We start from the raw sequence: 21,544 nt of genomic DNA on the forward strand, positions 1-21,544 counted from the left end.
ATTAGCGCCGGAACCAGAACTGTGACAGATTTCTGAACCACTAATTAAAATTGATGGTTGAAGTTTCCTTCGAAGTTTTGGACGAGGCGTAAAAATGGCTGAGGTAAGATTTGTGGTAATGGTGAAATTTGTATTTATCCAGCTCATCTGCACTACATTTTAAAGTGTAAAACATTAAACTAATACTACTGGCTTAATATTTTAGCAGCAAACCTAAATAACTATAAAAATTTTGCGACAGACTTGCATAAAAGATGGTAAACTATCGGCGTGACGGTTTTGTTCATGTGGTTCTATGTTTCAAATTACAGCAAGAAGAAACGCAGAAGAAGAAAAGGACTTTCAGGAAGTTTACTTTTCGTGGAGTGGACCTGGATCAGCTGTTGGATATGCCAGCGTAAGTAACAGGCGTTGTGAACGCGAAAGTTTGAATATTTATGGGCAGTTATTTTTTAACATACTGCAGAATAAATAGCAGACATTGATGATAGTAGATTAGCGGAAGTGACACACAGCAGTTGTATTGCCCTGTTGCCAAAAATGCCTTAGGGCAGCATGAAGTATAGCCACTTTGCAACCAAGTTCACCAGCAAATGAAGTTTCAATGATTTGTTTTAACTGGATAAAAATATGGAATTTTTGCTGGTTTAATGGCAGCTGTACATTTGATCAGATTTCTGCATAGAGCAGTCTGTGTGAATAGAACTACGGTAATGTTCACTGCGATTTAAACAGGACTTTGAACTTGAGTGGATTCTTTGAAACTACCTAAGCAAAGGAAAATGGACATACGATGTAAGGAGGCTATAGGGCAAGTTTATTCACAACATTTGGGGAAGAAGAGGAATGTGTACAGGGTTTTGGTGGGAAAGCCTAGATGAAAGAGGCCACTAGGAAGACTAGATGTTCGTGGGAGGATAATGCTGAAATGGATTTTCAAGAATAAGAATAGGGTGGTGTGAATTGGATTCATCTGGCTGAGGACAGGGACCAATGGTGGGCTCTTGTGAGCATGGTCTTGCACCTTTGGGTTCCATAAATTGTTGTGAATATGAGTAGCTGAGCGACTGATGGATTCTCAAGACCTCAGTGTAGTAAGTGGGTTAGTTACTCAGTGCTAACTGTTCTCCATCACTACTCTGACTTCCATCCATTCTCTTAGCAGAACCATATGATAAAGCATATTTGTGTTTCAAAAATGTATTGGCTTTTTGGACTTGGCTCTGAATAACATTCAGTTTGACATATTGACATGTAGCAGTACTTAGTGATGATATTAGGTTATATCAATCTTATATTTTATATCTAGAGAACAGTTGATGGAGTTGATGCATTCTCGTGCTCGACGACGTTTTCGTAGAGGGCTTAAGCGCAAACCAATGGCACTTGTTAAGAAGTTGCGAAAAGCCAAGAAGGAAGCCCCTCCCAATGAAAAGCCTGAAATTGTAAAAACCCATCTGCGCAACATGATTATAGTTCCTGAAATGGTTGGCAGCATCGTTGGTGTATATAATGGCAAGACTTTCAATCAAGTGGAAGTGAAGGTAAGGAAAAATTATATTATTGGCTTCATTTTATCATAATCATTTTATGAAGTGACTGTTTGCTAAAATTAGAAAATTATTTGTTTGTGCTGCAACAAAAATGTTCCATGCATTAGCTGGTTAATGTCTTTATCAAGGTCTGGTATTTCTGTTCTTGTGACTTGCATTTAAATAGTGAAATTTTCAGTGCAGTGCTTGAAATAATGTACTTTTAATTTTGCAGCATGAGCTTTGCTGCTAACTTTCTCATGCCAAGATCCTGTACTGAAATTTTCCTAACAATTTCTTTGCTCATACGAAGCTCATCAAGTACCATCCTGCAAGATAACTCACAATCAGATTGCACAAGTTCCCTGATTTTAACGATATTTTCATCCATTCACTTCATTATGGGAGCATCTTGCCTCTCATCGTTCACATCTTATCTGCCTTCTCTGAAACATTTGTGCCAGTAACAAACATTGCTCTTGCTCATAGTAGATTCACCATAAACTGTTTTTAACAACTTTGATGTTTCACTTGGAAATTGCTGCAGTTTAACAAAAAATTTCACATTCACCCTCTTCTGTTTTATGCTTCATTTTCACATCTGGACAAAGTTGGCACACAGTGATGTAATGAGCTGCTGTTCAGTGAATACTGGATGCATTATCCAGACTTCCCATGTGGGCTCTCTCTTGTTGCATTATCTAACATTGAAAGTAACAGTGTTGCCAGATCACCTGACTTTAAATTAAAAATGAGCCTTGAATTAATATCTCATTTTCTTCCTTCATTTAGTTGAAACAAAATGTTTAAACATAAACCATTATCTTCCAAAATGGACATATTTAGTTTCTATATTGGTATTTTACTATAGCACTGCTTATTGAGAAAACAGGTTTGTTAAACTGGTAAATTGCAGATCTGAAATTCTTCCATTGTAGTCACGGTTCTTTATATGATGCCTCTTGGACATGAGTAATATTTCAAATGAAACAATGGAAGTGTGAAATAGCCATGATGGCTATAGATGCAAAATTTTTGGAGAAATTTCAGTATGTTGTTTATATTGTATATAATACAGGATAAATATTAAAAGAGTGGTACAGCTGCCATCTTCCTACAGAAGCCCTGCCCACTGAGATTCTAGCAAATGACTAATATGTTGATGTCACAATGATAGAATTATTTTTATGAGAAAGTAACGGATATAACAGACACACTGCACTCTCCTACATGTCAACTTATTACAGATGTGCTTTTATGGGAACTTCATCATTGTAATGCAGTATATGACAAGATTATTTGCAGATATAAATATGTTAAAGATTTTATAACAGTTTATATTAAATTGTGCAACCTCTTACTCATTCACCTGTGTCTTTAATGCAGCTTAAAAATGTTCGGTCTCTTTAATTCAAAATAACATTAAAGTCACATCAATTGCTACATGTTTCAGCCTAACTGGCCATCTCAGGCAATTATTCACTTTTTGTAATTGCCACACTGCACTAGATACAAGGGACATATGCCCAAATAGTGAGTACATACATACGAAGGGGTCAGACATGGACTGCGCAAAAGGAAGATGATGCAGAACAGTGAGAGAGTTTTGTTCTCAGACAAATGTATTTTAGTGTGGACAATGATAACACACTAGCATGGGAATATATTGACTTTAAGATATAGTGCAGTGTGACGGTTTCCAAAAAGTGAACAGTTGCGTCAAGATGGCCAAGCAAGGCCAAAACATGTAGCAGTTGGTGTGATTTTAATGTTATTTTACATTAAAGAGAGATTTTGAACTTATTTGAAGTTGCATTAAAGACAGGTGAATGAGAGTGATACATCAATGCAACAGGTTGCTCAAATATATGTGCAACCTATAAAGAGTGGTCCCTATAATTGTCACATGGGATACCTTGTCCAGCACGCAGGACTTTTGTTCATAAGATTGTGTACACAAAGTATGACATGCCCTTTTTCCTTGACTAGTTCAACTGAATGTGTGAAGTCAGAACAGGATTGTTTGCCTGTAATATTGCAAGAATTCATTTCAGCCAGACAGCCACATCTCACGTGACACATGCATTGGCCATAATTTGTTGAAGGTACTTTAGGATAGCAATACTTATTATGATGTGTATGCAATCACATGCTTGATCCAAAATGATGTGATCACCCTGCCATCAAGTGGATGCCCACTCAGTTTTACAGCAAATTGCCTGTTACTCCAGACATCAGAATCACACATAAATTTTGCCTCTGTAATGCCCCTAATCAGTATTGTTTTTCTGTTTGCTGAAGTTATTGAGATGCGTATTTACAGTATGTTATAGTGGTTCACTTAGTAGCTAGTCTTTAAAATACTTTGGTCCATTGTTATTTTGTGATATTTGAAATTACTGCAAAAATATTAATGATTTTGACTATTTTCAACAGCTGCATTTCATAATTTTGTTTCAGCCAGAGATGATTGGTCACTACTTGGGCGAATTTAGTGTTACCTACAAGCCTGTAAAGCATGGTAGGCCAGGTATTGGTGCTACCCACAGCTCAAGATTCATACCTCTGAAATAAAGATGTCAGGAGAAAAAAAATAAACATATTAAGTACTGTTTATTATTAGTATTAATATTATTATTTGGATCTATATATCCATTCCCCCATACACCTTCATTGCATAGTGCCTAATTCATTAAGCACAGGGACAACTTTACCTTTTTACCTTATTATCATCGTCCTACCCAACTCATTTAAGGTCCTGAGTATTGCATTCTTTGCAGAAACAGCATAGAGTGAATAGAGTACCAAAGAAATGCCATTTTTGGGGATGTTTCATTTTATGGGGTGGGTGCCATATGTCTGTATTCAGCTTCTGAACTACTTAATGGATTTTAATGAAAGATATATATTCTAGAGTTTTGATATATATTTCAGTTTATGTTCCATTAGAATGTCCAGAATGCATCATCAGCCCTTATTATTTATACCCAGGAATAAAGTGGGTGAAGTACAGTGCTGACTAATCACGTATCTAACACTAAGGTTAAGTGTACAACACCTTTGGTTAACTTTCATGGCATGGGGCTTAGACTCGAGAATAAATGCTTTTTAACTGGTCAGATGGTTATGACATCTATAGACGTAGAAGAAAGAACAGATCATTTAAAGAGCCCTGGACAGAATTTTTTTATGAGAATAATGGTAGCATTATTTTCAAATTGAACATTCACATTTCAACTATAGGTGTATCCAGAAGACCTCAGAAAACACAAAAGTAGCTTCTCTAATTCAGGAACTGGAAGTCTGCTAAAAAGTGTTCTGATTTCTCAGCGATGTTCAGCCGAGTTTTGGCATGTTCCAATTAATTGTCCATTTACAAAGGCATTTTCTTAGCTGATTTTGTAATTAAAAGACGCATGTTGCATAATTGCAAAAATATTCTAGCCAAATGACAGTACAGAGACTAGTACTTGATGTAACAGAAGTTGAAACTCAATTTTCCAAGATAATCAGCAAGTATGTTTACTATTCATTGGCAGACCTCAAATGCACAAAAATGTATAATTTTTAAGTGTGTGAAGAGCTTGTAAATCCTGACAAAGGAATCACATTTCATTCAGGCATTCATGTAAGCCTTCAGAAGCATAAATTGGAACCATTTTAAATTTGTCTGTATTTAACTGTTGCTTTCTCTGACTGGCTCTGAAAACGTTAAGGTGTTTCCTTTTACGAGCAAATGCTTGAGTTAGGTCTCCAGAATGAATTGATAAGTTTCATTGCATTATCCAATAGCAAAACCAAACTAGCAAAGCTCTGTGATTGAGAAAAAGTGTTCATGTTTTCCATATGAAGAAAATGTTCCCTCACAGTCGCTGTTTTTTATTATTATTTTAAAAATTAGTATGATCAGCTTTTTGATATGTTCCAAACTTTGGGTTAGATGAACTGAACCAGTGGCCAACTTCCTCTTCTTCCACCAGGGTAATGATCAAACAGCTTCTGAGGAATTCAATAAGTTGGCATTCTTAAAATATGTTCTAAATCTATTCATATTTTATCTTTTTTCCTAGGTTATAATATGTTTAGTTGTCGAGTATATTTGCTCTTCTCTCTCCTGTATTCTGCCAGTCACCAAGGCAGCATGAGATAACTGTAGATGTGATGGCAAAGTGAGTGGAAGAAGCAACCCTCGGTCGGTTTAGTACACATAGTAGCATGATTTGAGTCTTCAGACAGCAACCCCATCACAAACATTACTTTGCACAGTGCCCATGATGTGGCCAGGGCACATTACAGTTACTGCCTCATCTTTCAGGCAATGTCAGATACTCGTGGAAATTAATTTGATATTATTGGATATATAATTGTAAGTGTTCATAAAGAAATTATAATTTATATATGAGTACATGAAATCAATGAACAGTAACTTTGTATAACCTCAGTTAGTAAAAACTTGACTTAGTGTAAGAAACACCATTGCCCCAGGAATTCAATAAACTGGGACATCAGGTCTTCTAAGAATGGAGAAAAGGCTGACCAGAGGAAAGGTCCACATGACCACTTGAAGAAATTACACTGCACATTTTATTTGCTTTATGAATTTTAATATAAAGATGGTTTCAGTATTTTAACAGACTGCATAAATTCATACATTCATTAGCATGTTCACAACAGCCCATCACCGGTTCATATCTTGAACCATATAAATTAAATCCAAATCCTCCCATCCTATGTTTCTAAGATCTATTTTAATATTATCTTACAATCTCTACCTCCAAGTATACACTCACAATTTTTATTTTTATGTAACACATTGCAGTTTCTGCATTCCGGACATAATGTATCTGAAAATGGGAACTAGGCCAGTACAAAATTCTAGCTTAGATGGAACATCATGGCTGTTGTTGAATACAAAGCCAATATAAGGAGTAGTGTCCTTTGAATTGTGATCTGTGTAGTCTGGTAGATCATTATCAGAGCTTTGGAGGAACCTGATGCCTCCATCTTCAAGGAGGAATGGTATGACTTACTCTTCTACCCTAATGGCAATAGGTTTCCCAAAACATCTGTACTGATCTATCAGACTACATGGCCTCACAATCCAGAAGACAGTAATCTTCATAGTCATCACCTTGAAAACCCCAAATCTCACAAAGCACACATAGCTGAAACTATAAGGGAAGTTCTCCAATTTTTGAGGGTATGTGATAACCTAAACCAAGATTTTTGGACTAGGTTTTTCATGTTCATACATTAAGAAACTGTTAACTTTATTCATGGAAGCAACTTAACAAGAGTTCTAATATACAAACTCCATAATACAGCAAAAGATCTTAATTTGACTCTCAATACATCACATTTTATTGTATGAATACATTTCACAAACTCTGAATCATTCTATAAACCACACTAACACACTGATTCATCCTGAGAACCACTTAATTATGAGTTTAAATGCACTTCTGGGTGTGTGTAAACGAAAAATTATGAGTATTTACGTACGCATCGAAGTAATTGTGACAGAAATGATAATTCAACAAATTATCTGCATTGACCTTGTTTTCTTGGACTCCTTTGACATAATTAGTGTTCTTTTTTCTACGATCACACTTCCAGACTTCCCAAACCAGAGCCAGGAAAAATGTTCAAATATTATGCTGTATCAAATAAAAGATTTATAGGTTAAAGATTATACAAAAAGCTGAGGGCTTGGCATTCAATGGCAATGTACCTCAATTACACCTACCTCGTGCTGAAGTTCACTGGGTGGTATGTCCTGAGGATGTTGTATAATAACTTCAGATTTTCCTTCACTGTCATTTTCAATTTTTACTTCATATTCTGTATTATCTCTAACATCTTCCTGATCACCCTTCACAGCTGCTGTCACATTACTTTTACTTTCTAGACCATGTGTAACAATTTCTGTTACATCCTGTGTCTGTGAGGTGCAAATGCTATTCTTATACATTTCTTCTTCTTTTGGTTTTTTCCTTTTTTGTTGCTCAAAATGCAGATCATCTTTCCTTTCAATATCTGTCTTGCATGCCCTCTTCTTAGACTGCTTGCAGCATTTCTCCTCATATAGTGTTCTCATAATTTTCACATTGCTATCTGGAATTGTCCAATCTGTATATGCTCCACTGTCACCTGAAACTAATTTAGTTGGGTCTTTCTCTCTGCTATATTCAGGAATAGGCAGATCTAACAACTTCATCAGCTGCACCATTACATCATCCACATATGAATGGATTATGAGATCTGCTTTGCGGTCCTGCTAGAAGAAAAGATAACCTGTATCAGTAATTATTCAGAAAGTGACTATTTATAGTGCAAATTTCCTCGAAATGTGCTGACAGCAAGACAAATTATGTATATTTATAATTTTGTCATGTTATATACAGTGTATCCCTTGTAAGAAGTTTCCAAACAACAAAGAAATATAAACACCTGAAGGTGGAAAATGCTTTAAAAGAGTAGGCTTCAAAATGTTTGCAAAATTAGTTGTATCCCTTTTACAAAACTAATGAATTAACATATTTTTACACTCAATAAACAGCTAAAAACACATAAAATACATTTAACTATACATCATCTGTTCTGCTGCCATTGCTTGGTTGAACAGTTTGTTCTGAAATCTTATTTGTTCTTGAACACATTCTACTGCCATTTGCTTCACTTGTCTTTCGAATATAAAAAATATTCAAGTTCCCAATGGTAGCTAAGCCTTGCATGTTTTCTCAGTTAATAAGCCATACATTTGAATGTATGAATTCAATGTTTAGCTTTAAGGCTACTTCAGCCTTCTTATGCAACATAAGATCTTGAATTGGTATATTTAATGTCTGTTTCTGCCTAAACCACTCAAGGAGCACTGATTCAGGCAACTCATGTTTAGATGTTTTTAACTCCTTTCTACCTGTACAAATATGTTTCTGGACATTATCTGTTGTCCTGTTTATATTTCAAAACATAACGTTTCAGAGACTGGATTCTGTCTCTGAGGTTTTATCTGAAGATGGAGTCAGAATCCTGTCTCTGAAATGTTGTTTTGAAATACGTTGTGCGTTCAAGTTCTAAGGTCTCCGATTTTTTTCTCACACAATAATCATACAAAAAATTTGAAACTTCTGTCACTTTTCAACATAATCTCCCAGACTGTTACTGCTGTAACTGCCTTGGTGAAAGATGATGAGAGGTGAGGCCAAGGTCACATTTCTCCAAGCCTATTGCATCAGTCTGCCATGTAACACTGTGCTGTGAACGCACACTGTTTTTTACACCAGTGCTTTTTCAAATTTGTGTTTCATTTTGTCTGCGATGGATGGCAAAATCAAACAACATGTCTGCTTCAAGTTTTCTGTGAAATGCTTTGTGAGCCTTTTGGAGAACATTCTTTAAGCCAGACAGCAGTTTTTGAATGGCATTCATGTTTCAAGGCTGGTTGAGTGTCATTTGAAGATGATGAACGTTTAGGGCGACCAAGCACCAGCAAAATGACATGTTGAAAAAATTTGAGAACTCATACAAGAAGACTTTTGCCGAACAATCCATGAGCTTGCATGCACTGTTGGGATCAGTTATTTGTGGAGTTTGCCAGGAGATCTTAACAAAATTTGAACATGCACATTGCCACAAAGTTTATTCACCGACTCTTGACAAATGATGAAAAGCAGGAGCACATAAACGTGTCTTGAACTATGAGAGAAGGCCCAACTTTTATTTCTAGGATTATAATGAGTGATGAGAGTTGGATTTACAATTATCATCCAGAAACAAAGCAATAATCATTGCAGTGGAGAAGCCCACAATCAAAACAAACTCCGTGGTTTTAGTCCACAAGCAAACTATACCACCTCTGTGGTCTAGTGGTCATAGTTCCTGGCTACAGATCCAGAGGTCCGGGTTCAATTTCTGGTGCTATCAGATTTTCTGAGAAGTAGTGGGTCTGGAACGGGGACCACTCAGCAGTCTAGAAAACCGAAATTAATGGCTGTGGGGATTCATTGCGCTGACCACGTAGCACGCTCTATCCGCTTAAGTTGGTACTAACTTTGCCAAGAAGTGGCGATCGCTCAGTCAGAGCCCACAATCACCAAGAGCAAAAAAAGTGCAGCAAGTTCAGAGTTGAACAAAGAGCATTCGCATTGTTTTTTTTTAACATGAAGGGGATTGATTGTTCACTGTGAATTTGTTCCTCCTAACACTACAGTCAACTGTGACTTTTACTGTGACATTTTGAGGTGCTTGAAAGAAAATGAGTGATGCAAAAGACCAGAACTTTGGCATGACCACAACTGGCTCCATCATGATGTGGACNACGAAAACGTTGCCATTTTAATCAAAAACACTCCTCACTCTTGCCGCTACCACTACAGTTCTGTGTGCTGTAGAGTGCTGCCATCTCTGTCACGCATTCACAAAGAGTGCACANTTGAACTATGAGAGAAGGCCCAACTTTTATTTCTAGGATTATAATGAGTGATGAGAGTTGGATTTACAATTATCATCCAGAAACAAAGCAATAATCATTGCAGTGGAGAAGCCCACAATCAAAACAAACTCCGTGGTTTTAGTCCACAAGCAAACTATACCACCTCTGTGGTCTAGTGGTCATAGTTCCTGGCTACAGATCCAGAGGTCCGGGTTCAATTTCTGGTGCTATCAGATTTTCTGAGAAGTAGTGGGTCTGGAACGGGGACCACTCACCAGTCTAGAAAACCGAAATTAATGGCTGTGGGGATTCATTGCGCTGACCACGTAGCACGCTCTATCCGCTTAAGTTGGTACTAACTTTGCCAAGAAGTGGCGATCGCTCAGTCAGAGCCCACAATCACCAAGAGCAAAAAAAGTGCAGCAAGTTCAGAGTTGAACAAAGAGCATTCGCATTGTTTTTTTTTAACATGAAGGGGATTGATTGTTCACTGTGAATTTGTTCCTCCTAACACTACAGTCAACTGTGACTTTTACTGTGACATTTTGAGGTGCTTGAAAGAAAATGAGTGATGCAAAAGACCAGAACTTTGGCATGACCACAACTGGCTCCATCATGATGTGGACACCCACACATCCCCGAAAACCACGGAGTTTGTGACCAACAACATGGTTATCGAGAAAACAGTTTTCTGGGATGTGGCGCCATGTATACATTGTGTTCACTGACGTTCGGAGGAACATCAGTTAACACAATATCTACACAGCGCCATTTCCCAGAAGACTGCTTTCTTCAGAGTCACCACCGTGAAAACCTCAAATCTTACAACATGGTTATCATTCCCCATCCTCCCTACTCGCCTTACTTAGCCCCCTGTGATTTCGCTTTGTTTCCCAAATTGAAAATGAANTCTACCTGGCTGAACTCTTATACATTGTTGAGGTATATTTTTCTTGCTTGCTATAATATTATTTAGTGTCAACACTGGTATGCCAAGCTGTTCCACAAACTTTGTGTGCATCACATGTGGTTGAGCATCCCCTTTCTTAATGATCCCAAGTTTCTCTGAAACTGATAATGCTTTATGTTCCGTGTTTGTTTTTGTGGCCATACATACAGCTACATATTGTCACATGTATGAGTGACTACAGATGAGGTCTGGAGTGCTGACTGGATTTACTGAACGCTTATACACACACAACTCGTTACTACAAGTAATTATGGCACCATCACTGATCTTCACACTTTACAAATCACTAGAGCACATGCTACTTTCACTAGTCACTTCCTGGTAACGGATCTCAACAATGGAGATTCTTCAGCTTCAGTTCTCATGTCATTGCCCACTAATACCTGCTCCAATTGTCCTGATTATAATATCATAGCACAGACCACATAAAAGACACCATTCCTCTGTTGTAGTTCAACTGTTGCCTAGCAGTAGGCGTTTCACTGTTTCATGGTCGTTACCTAGCAGTGGGTCTCTTCATGGTACCGTATAATACAAAAGTCAGTTTACTTTCACACAACTTCCCAATATTCATCTTGAGTTCACCACACATAACCATGTACACGGAGAAAATCAGTTACCACTAATTCCACCTAACTTCTGCCGATCACTATTGGAAAGTTATCAGACTGTTACTGCTGTAACTGCCTTGGTGAAAGATGATGAGAGGTGAGGCCAAGGTCACATTTCTCCAAGCCTATTGCATCAGTCTGCCATGTAACACTGTGCTGTGAACGCACACTGTTTTTTACACCAGTGCTTTTTCAAATTTGTGTTTCATTTTGTCTGCGATGGATGGCAAAATCAAACAACATGTCTGCTTCAAGTTTTCTGTGAAATGCTTTGTGAGCCTTTTGGAGAACATTCTTTAAGCCAGACAGCAGTTTTTGAATGGCATTCATGTTTCAAGGCTGGTTGAGTGTCATTTGAAGATGATGAACGTTTAGGGCGACCAAGCACCAGCAAAATGACATGTTGAAAAAATTTGAGAACTCATACAAGAAGACTTTTGCCGAACAATCCATGAGCTTGCATGCACTGTTGGGATCAGTTATTTGTGGAGTTTGCCAGGAGATCTTAACAAAATTTGAACATGCACATTGCCACAAAGTTTATTCACCGACTCTTGACAAATGATGAAAAGCAGGAGCACATAAACGTGTCTTGAACTATGAGAGAAGGCCCAACTTTTATTTCTAGGATTATAATGAGTGATGAGAGTTGGATTTACAATTATCATCCAGAAACAAAGCAATAATCATTGCAGTGGAGAAGCCCACAATCAAAACAAACTCCGTGGTTTTAGTCCACAAGCAAACTATACCACCTCTGTGGTCTAGTGGTCATAGTTCCTGGCTACAGATCCAGAGGTCCGGGTTCAATTTCTGGTGCTATCAGATTTTCTGAGAAGTAGTGGGTCTGGAACGGGGACCACTCACCAGTCTAGAAAACCGAAATTAATGGCTGTGGGGATTCATTGCGCTGACCACGTAGCACGCTCTATCCGCTTAAGTTGGTACTAACTTTGCCAAGAAGTGGCGATCGCTCAGTCAGAGCCCACAATCACCAAGAGCAAAAAAAGTGCAGCAAGTTCAGAGTTGAACAAAGAGCATTCGCATTGTTTTTTTTTAACATGAAGGGGATTGATTGTTCACTGTGAATTTGTTCCTCCTAACACTACAGTCAACTGTGACTTTTACTGTGACATTTTGAGGTGCTTGAAAGAAAATGAGTGATGCAAAAGACCAGAACTTTGGCATGACCACAACTGGCTCCATCATGATGTGGACACCCACACATCCCCGAAAACCACGGAGTTTGTGACCAACAACATGGTTATCGAGAAAACAGTTTTCTGGGATGTGGCGCCATGTATACATTGTGTTCACTGACGTTCGGAGGAACATCAGTTAACACAATATCTACACAGCGCCATTTCCCAGAAGACTGCTTTCTTCAGAGTCACCACCGTGAAAACCTCAAATCTTACAACATGGTTATCATTCCCCATCCTCCCTACTCGCCTTACTTAGCCCCCTGTGATTTCGCTTTGTTTCCCAAATTGAAAATGAATCTGAAGGGACGTTTTGCAACAGTGTCTGACATCCAAAGGGAATTGCAAGAAGTACTTGACAGCATTCAGGAAAATGACTTCCATGGTGATTTTAAAGCATTAAAAAAACGATAGGATCACTATATGTTCCAAAGGAGACTATTTTGAAGGAGATAGCAACCAAAATTGAGTAAGTTAAGACAGCATTTCTTTTTTTTTTTACCTACAGTTTGTTCATAAGAAGCCTTACATGTTTTGTTGGCTGCAAATTGCAGATGACTAGGCGTCCCCCAAACTTCTTTGTGTAGAGTGGAAGGTTTCCACTTGGAACAATTTGCAGTGTTGTTCCAAGACAAATGCTGAGATCAGCAATACTGAAACATCAAAAATGTAATGGATGAGGTCTAAACACATGTACAGATGTAGACTGCACTGAAGTTACTGAAAGTAAAATTTACAATTTCCTTTTTTTAAACCTGCAGTTTTAAATGGAGTCCAGAATAAAAATCCTTCAACTTGTAAAAGTGAAGCTTGGTATGATAAAATAAATTAAATGTTGCTAAATACAATTCATAATATATTCAATAAATCATGGTGGACATCTTCTCAATAGCTAAGTGCATAAAAACACGCATGGGAGTGTGCGGTACCTTGCGACATACTGGATATTACTGCTTTTTATTAACATGCATGGGAGTGTGTGGTACCTTGCGACATACTGGATATTACTGCTTTTTATTAACCTAGTAAAAAGGGTATTATATAGTAACAGCAGCCTAGTAGGAGTCTTAAAATTAGTTAATGACCGCCTCTGTGGTCTAGTGGTCAAGAGTTCCTGGCTACAGATACATAGAACTTAAACAAATAAGAGTACTGATTTGAAAAAATGCTTTTACTTCTCAAAATAATCTCCCTGTAAACTGAGGCACTTGTCCCATCGTTTCACAAGCCCCTGAAAACCAGCAGCATAAAATTCTTTGGGCTGCTGTCAGAACCAGGCAGTGACTTCCCTTTCTACAGCTTCATCGTCGGGAAAATGTTCAGCCGAAAGATGATGTTTAAGAGGGCCAAACAAATGGAAGGCGCTTGGAGCAAGACTCATCACCTGTGAAAATTCGGGCTAGCATATCGTGTCCATCGTGGTAGCGATTCAGATGCTGTAATGCCAGACCCATTCTTTGCATTTTGTGTTGTGGGGTCAGCATGCATGGCACCCATCATGCACAGACTGAAAACCTAACCTGTCATGCGACTAATGTAAAATGTAAAAGTATTGCATCAGCATTGAATCCCAGAAATTTCCTTCTTTTATTAATATTTTCGTGCTAAACCATGGTATTCCATTTCAAACATAGCTTCTTGATTACTTTTCTTTTATTAATATTTTCGTGCTAAACCATGGTATTCCATTTCAAACATAGCTTCTTGATTACTTTCAGTCTATGGCATTTCTGGAGGTGAACCATATTAGATAATGGCACAGATTATTACATCATTATTATAAAGTTACTAGATCCTATTTTCAGCATAGATAGGGAACTAAAATCGCCATACCAGCGATCTCATTGAACACATGACTTTTCTTCCATAAGATTGCCTATGCAAGGTTATGACATCAACCCTGATGATGACAGTGGAGAATGTTTCTGAAACGCTGGGGTTTAACTCAACTTTAACATGGCCAATCACCCAACAAGACTTAGCACGAAGGTATGACAAACATTCAACCATGTTTTAGACAGAGTATACCAATTCCCAAAATATGCCTGTAATATGGATTTTTCATTATTTATTACACATTTTATAGTATATGATTGTGATATTTTCAAGTATCACTACCTCAAAGCATTAAAATAATTTTCACAAGTTGAAAAATTTCCAATTACATGGTTCACATATGGGCAGTATCTTACCAAGAATGGAAGTCTGCCATCCCTAAGTCATTTTCTGGTAAGCTGTGTTCCCAGTCGAGGATAGTATCATGGAGTTTTCCACGACAAGGCCTTCCATTGCGTCTAAAACCTGGACATGGTGTTTCAAGACACTTCTGTCCAACTGTAGATGTGGGATGTTTTCTCACAAACTGATGACCACACTGATTACACTGTTCAATGAACATGTTGCCATGCAACTCTGCAATGTGAGTGCGAGGTAATCCTGAACGCAAATGTAAACCATCTATGTTCTGGCTTACCACATACTGCACCTTTCCTGCATATAAATACAAATATTATGTGCCATCTTGTTACATTCTAAAATATGAGAGCAATCTTTTTAGTGTCAGAACTACTATAACTTGTGTGACACATATGTAACTTTGAAAACAAATTTTGCTATATATACTATTCAGTACGAAAAAGTTAATTAGTTCTGTTCAGTGTGACTGGTTATGATTTTCTTATTTCAATTATTCATGCCCTTACATGTTTCGGTCTTCAGAGGGACACCTTTTACATCAATACAGTTAGAAGCCACCATTACAGTACATGTTCTAAAAGTTAAAATATATACATACAATATAAACAATATACAATTGGCTATAAAATCTATAGTCTTTACAACTGCAGCGGCTGTTCCAATGCTTTAAAATATTTATAGTTAGTCTGTTAAGATTCTATTGGAATTTGTAAACCTAGCTGGTTCGTGTTGTCCCTCTTATTATTTCTTTTGACGGGAGCCGAATGTGTGCCATCTTGTCATTCTCGAGAAGAGGGTTCTTTAGTGTTGTCCTGTGTGTGTTTGTGGCCCGCTGTGTTGCTTTTACTCAGTAAGGTTTATCATTTGAATGGACATAATAAAATATGGTTTTGAAGATTACCTACAGGCACAAATGATTAGAAAACAACTGCCTTACAAAACCACATGAACTTAGCAGAACCATAACCACAGTTCTAGAAATACAACAAATTCAACAAAATCCACTCACAGTCTCACAATATAGTTTGTCCAAATACTATTATACCCATCATGCATCTTCATCAAATTACGCACTGTGAGCGGTCAAACACATTTCTGGAGCCCTGATCATAACAATGAACTTGTTCAACACTATATTAGCTTATAAAAGCACTGATGTGTTTTTGAACATCATCCTCATTTACTTTACAAAACATGATAGCAATTCAGTCAATCAGTCTATAGTCAAAACCCTAATTAACTTACCACTTTCCACAAGCTTCACAATAGCCATGTGAGTTTTTGTTGGCACTGCCTCATCAAATGAGATATTAACCTCTGGTTTCAACCCTTTTTCTTCTAATGTCCATACTCCATTAGGGCCTCTTAAAAACAGAAATGTTTATCAAAATATGGAGAACATTACAAAGCAAATTGTTTTAATATGACAGACAGCAAAAACTCATGTTTTGTCCCTCCTTTTTAGCCTACTTCCCTTATTTTGAAAAAATAAAAGCTTATGAAATCACCTTCCTGTCTGTGTGTGTGTGTATACTCCCTATTAACCATTGAAACTCAGTATGCTTCTCATGGCACCTAAACCCATCTCAATGGCATAATTCATAAATACCGCCCATCAGTAATACCAACATTACAGCCTCTCAAATTTCTTAAGCTAAACCCTATTACTGCCTGAACGCCTGCATCAATCTTCATTAAACTTGGTATGTACTTGTATATCGTATCACATGAAACCATCTCAACACCATAAGTACCTTCAATCAGTAATACCAACATTGTAATCTCCAAAATTGTATTGTTTTATTGACTTCATTAAGTGTACATACTAAAGTTTTCTTTCTACCTGCTGTATCAGATTCTACAGTTACAGCGAAAGGAAGTTCCCTGTACATCTTGCTTGAATATATAATTATGATACAGCTTTTCTATTTTGTAACACAAAACATAGTATACTGCCAATTTCAAGACCATGACCTCACCCTAATCAGAAGATAAAATACTTATTTGTGCTTTAATAAATGTTCACCAGCTTACAATTAAAATTGTGCCCGAATTCTATAACAATTAAATAAAAATACATTAAATGACACAGTGTACAAGATTAACTAAAAACACATGAGGAAAAATACAGAAACATGGCAAATGATTAAAAGGTAAATGTTTGTGTGGATACTTGGTGAAAATTTACTGCTTCCATTTAATGATCCACCAGCTTCACTGTGCTTACATCCTTGATTAACAGGACAACAACTTGATTACACTTTTCCCATTCCACTAGCCTCCAGCATAATCATGCATCACTATGACTGCAATGGCACCCACTTGAGGAAGGATGACAGGCAAGGGCTGTCACTGATGGCTGGGAGAACTACTGCATGTCAGGTGACCATATGTGTGTTGTAAGCTTTGTTTCTTAAGTAACTTTAGAAAATTCTAAATTTTCTTCAAAATGTCTGCCCATTAAGGGCATGCAGTAGCATAACTATGCTATAAGCCTGAAGGTTGTGGGTCTGAATCCTGATGAAGTCATTGGATTTTCCAATTGACCTAATACTTCCAGCTGTACTATGGCCCTGGGGTTGATTCAGCCTTTAACAGAAATGAGTACCACGAATCTTCCTGGGGGTAAAGGGCAGCCAGTGTGTAAGGCTGACAACCTCATGGCCATCTGTTAGCCGAATGTCTAGAAAATGTGGGAGTCTCAACATCTCACAACCCTATGGACCTCCACAGCCTGTTACACGGACAGCTTTCTTTTAATGTCTGGCTATTGCATGGGAATTCTGGATACTTGCATACCAAATAGCTGGGTGTTTTCTGTAATGTCATTCAAATAATTTTATTACATATCTAAAAGTGTTTTGTATTTTCCTTGTGACTTGCCTGAATATCTCACTGACCTTTGTCAAGGTAAAGATTAATATTTAATGATTGTAGTTTTGATGTGGCACTGACCGAGGTTCTCACAGAGGTGGTTACGAACACTTCTGTCTCCTGGGATATAATGCCATGTAGTCCGTTGAAAGTCAGCCATGTTTTGGAGGAACATGTGACCTCCATATTCAGGGATGAAAGATAAGCCAAGTAAGATACCAGCATGAGGCAGGCAGCAGGCTCTGCAGTAATATTTAGTTCACATAAAACAAAGAACTGACATAGTCTACTGATATTTCAAATTGCTGTTTTTGTCTTTCTTTCAACTATGAACAAACCTTTAAAGTAATATTACATTATTCTATGCACTTCTGTTCTGTAGTATTGCAAAAAATGGCTCATTCCATTTTTATCCACATCTCTCTCTCCCACAACATTATAAACTAATTTCCTTCAGAAGACCAGGTCTCTCAGAGATGAACTGAAGCAACCCAAATATAAACATGACCTGGCATCTGAAACTGGAACTTAAAAACTTGCACTACATGTTTTGTTCAAGAACCAACTACTTTAAAATCAACAATGTCAATAAATAAAAATGAAGCAGGGATCGACCACTTATAAGAAATTTATTTACCATTTCCTACACTACACATTCAAATATTTTGAACTACCCATAATTTGTTTTTCTCACCTGAAGTCGGGAATGCCAGCTGATGTGCTGATTCCTGCACCTGTATGGATTACTGTATGTTTTGTTGCAGAAATCCATTCTGCAAGTTGCACAACTTTGCTTCCTACATCTTCTCTGCTATCAAATTTCTAAAACGTAGAGCTTTACATTACTGTACATAGTACATAATCCGAATAACGTTAACCGATCCACATTAAAACTTCAACACATTCATCATAACTACTAAGTACCTGCCACTTTTTCTTTTTGGCCTTATCGCTTTGACAAGATGCTACTTTCGAACACCAGTCTTTATCAATTAATACTTTACAACACTTAAACATGCGACAAAATACCAACCTCTTTTAGACCAAGTTTTCCTTTGTTACTGTAATGTGACAGACCATCTGCATAATTACAAGACATTTCCGATCTCCTCTTATCGTTTTCTCAAACCCCTTCTTCCCTGCTTCCAGAAATGTAAAAAGAAAGTGGACCTAATTGATCTGGAAAACAAGTCCGGCACAGTCACAATGGTCACAATTCTTTCCCTGCACCATTTCTGCTACTGGTTGTACTGAAAATCACTGTTGTCCGATATTATACTTAAAACCCCAAATGGAAGGGATATAATTTAGCGTACAAATAATACAACATAGTACTGGTAGAACTGGTAATTATCATACACATGATACAGGCACAAAATATCACTCAGATATTTTTACTGAGAAAACAAATATATGCAAATAAACAACATAGATCACATTGGTAATAACCGTAATAACAATAACTATCCGGCCCTCTGTAGCACATTCTTATAATCATCTTACGGTCATAGCGGTCACCCCGCGAGTTTTGAATTTAACTCTTTAACTCTACACCGCTCTAGACCAGCCCCGTGAAACTCTCATGTTATGGGTTGGCAACATGGCCACCATGACACCTCGGTGCAATGCTGCTGCCATCTATTCCCAGATTACATGAACTAAATTTAAAAATGGCCTCCAGCACCGAGAGCACAATCGGTAAGAAGGTATTGAATTGAATTTATTTACATTCTATAAATCCTAAGCAGGTTAGTACCTTTGGATACAGAACAAGTCAAAAGGTTACATACACAAGTACAGGCAATTTTAGCTTAAAAATTAATATAACTTAATTTTACATCATTCTCTATTTACATTGAAGTATTCATCTAAAGAGTAGAAGGAATGAGCATGTAGATAATTCTTTAACTCTGATTTAAACTTTTTAGTATCATTGCCCAAGTTTTTAATACTTTGTGGCAGATTGTTGAACACTTTTATGCCAGTAAAGTAGACTCCTTTTTGATATACTGATAAAGTTGATGAGGGTAGGTGGAAGTTATATTTTTGTCTAGTATTCATGTTATAGACATCAGAATTTAATTTGAATTTATCTTTGTTGTAAACAACAAATAAGAGAAGCGATAATATGTATTGCGATTGAAGAGGTAGAATTTTTAATTTCTTAAATAATTCTCTACATGAATCTCTACTTCTACATCCTGTAATGATTCTAATTATATTCTTTTGTATTTTAAAAATTATTACACTATGTGAAGAGTTCCCCCAAAATATTAATCCATAGTTCATAATAGAATGAAAGTAGGCATGGTAAACCATCTTCAATGTTTCCTGTGACATAAAAGGCTTAATTGATCTCATCGCATAGCAAGCTGCATTTAATTTAGGTATAATTTGTTCAATATGTATTTTCCAAGACAGTGTACTGTCTACATGTATTCCAAGGAATTTTGTATCAAGTACTTTACAGATTAATTTGTTGGCATAACTGATGTCCAGATCAATTTGGTGGTTGTTTTTAGTTGTGAATGATATGTAATGGGTTTTATCAAAATTTAATGAGAGTAAATTGGCTTCGAACCATCTGTTTAAGGCTTCAAATACAATATTTATGTCATTTTTAAAGTTTTCAAATTTAGAGTTCTTAAATATTATACTAGTGTCATCTGCATATAGAATTGGTTTAGATTTATTGTTGATGGTTTTAGATAGATCATTTATGTAGAGAAGAAAAAGTAAGGGACCTAAAATTGATCCTTGTGGAACACCGTGCTTTATAATTCCCCAGTTTGAAAATGCATTATGACTGGAGTTTTTATTATTTATTTCAACTCTTTGATACCTGTTTTTGAGGTATGATTTGATCCATTCATTAGCTTTGCCAGTTATTCCATAGAAATTTAATTTCGATAGTAAGATATCATGATTAACACAATCGAAAGCTTTTGCTAGATCACAGAAAATCCCTCCCACAATTAATCTGTCATTGAGAGCACTTAAAATATCGTTAGTTAGTTCATAGGTTGCTTTTTCTGTTGTTAGGTCTTTCCTAAATCCAAATTGCTCTTTGACTAATATGTTGTTAGAATTTAAGTGTTCAAGTAGTCTATTATACATAACTTTTTCAAAGACTTTTGAGAATGAAGTCAATATGGATATTGGTCTGTAATTAGAGATGCATTTTCTCTCTCCTTTTTTAAAAAGTGGTTTCATTACAGCGTATTTTAAGCGTTGAGGAAAAGTACCTGATGATAAAGATTTATTACATAGATGATTCAAGGGTGAACTGATGTAAACAGAGCTTGCTTTAAGTAATTTGGTAGAGATTTCATCATATCCATGTGAATTTTTGGGCTTAAGGGATTTAATAATGTTTTCAATTTCCTTCCTTGTTGAGAATTTGAGATTTATATTTGGAAATGAATTGTTAAAGGCACGTGACAGATAGTATATTGGATTATTATTATTATTATTTGTATTATTATTATTATTATTATTATTATTATTATTATTATTATTATTATTATTGGAATATGTTTTCTCAGCTAATGAAAGGAAATATTCATTAAATGCACTTGCGATAGCTTGTGGATTGTTAGTGGACTTCCCTTCAATATTCAAACTTTGTACGTCTTCATTAACAGATTTCTTTCCTGATTCAACTTTCACAATATCCCAGGTGGTTTTAATTTTATTGTTTGATTTTAGAATTTGGCTGTTATAGT

At 36.7% G+C, this 21,544-nt stretch overlaps 2 protein-coding genes across 4 annotated transcripts; one reads left to right on the top strand and one right to left on the bottom strand.

Annotated features, from left to right (window-relative positions):
• The first annotated feature begins 6 nt into the window (after positions 1 to 6).
• Positions 7 to 4,115, top strand: LOC111874970 (40S ribosomal protein S15). The gene is made up of 4 exons (XM_023870879.2): positions 7 to 103; positions 312 to 397; positions 1,310 to 1,544; positions 3,993 to 4,115. Exons 1-4 carry the CDS (start codon positions 95 to 97, stop codon positions 4,104 to 4,106), a joined length of 444 nt encoding a protein of 147 aa, XP_023726647.1. The 5' UTR covers positions 7 to 94; the 3' UTR covers positions 4,107 to 4,115.
• Positions 4,116 to 6,225: 2,110 nt separating this feature from the next.
• On the bottom strand, positions 6,226 to 19,345 carry LOC111874967 (NAD-dependent protein deacetylase Sirt6). 3 transcript variants are annotated; one of them, XM_023870875.2, is made up of 7 exons: positions 18,853 to 19,345; positions 18,514 to 18,641; positions 16,191 to 16,309; positions 14,942 to 15,239; positions 13,279 to 13,402; positions 7,279 to 7,809; positions 6,226 to 7,189 (listed from the first exon to the last, which is right to left on the bottom strand). In XM_023870875.2, the coding sequence occupies exons 1-7, from the start codon at positions 18,916 to 18,918 to the stop codon at positions 7,178 to 7,180; spliced, it is 1,278 nt and encodes a 425-aa protein (XP_023726643.1). In that variant the 5' UTR covers positions 18,919 to 19,345; the 3' UTR covers positions 6,226 to 7,177. The 3 variants fall into 3 exon arrangements, with proteins under 3 accessions (XP_023726643.1, XP_023726641.1, XP_023726642.1); XM_023870873.2 differs by having other exon boundaries at positions 6,226 to 7,809; XM_023870874.2 differs by having other exon boundaries at positions 6,226 to 7,806; positions 18,853 to 19,344.
• Positions 19,346 to 21,544: the final 2,199 nt, after the last annotated feature.

This window comes from Cryptotermes secundus, unplaced genomic scaffold (assembly GCF_002891405.2).
Source record: "Cryptotermes secundus unplaced genomic scaffold, Csec_1.0 scaffold795, whole genome shotgun sequence".
Classification (NCBI taxonomy): Eukaryota; Metazoa; Arthropoda; class Insecta; order Blattodea; family Kalotermitidae; genus Cryptotermes; species Cryptotermes secundus.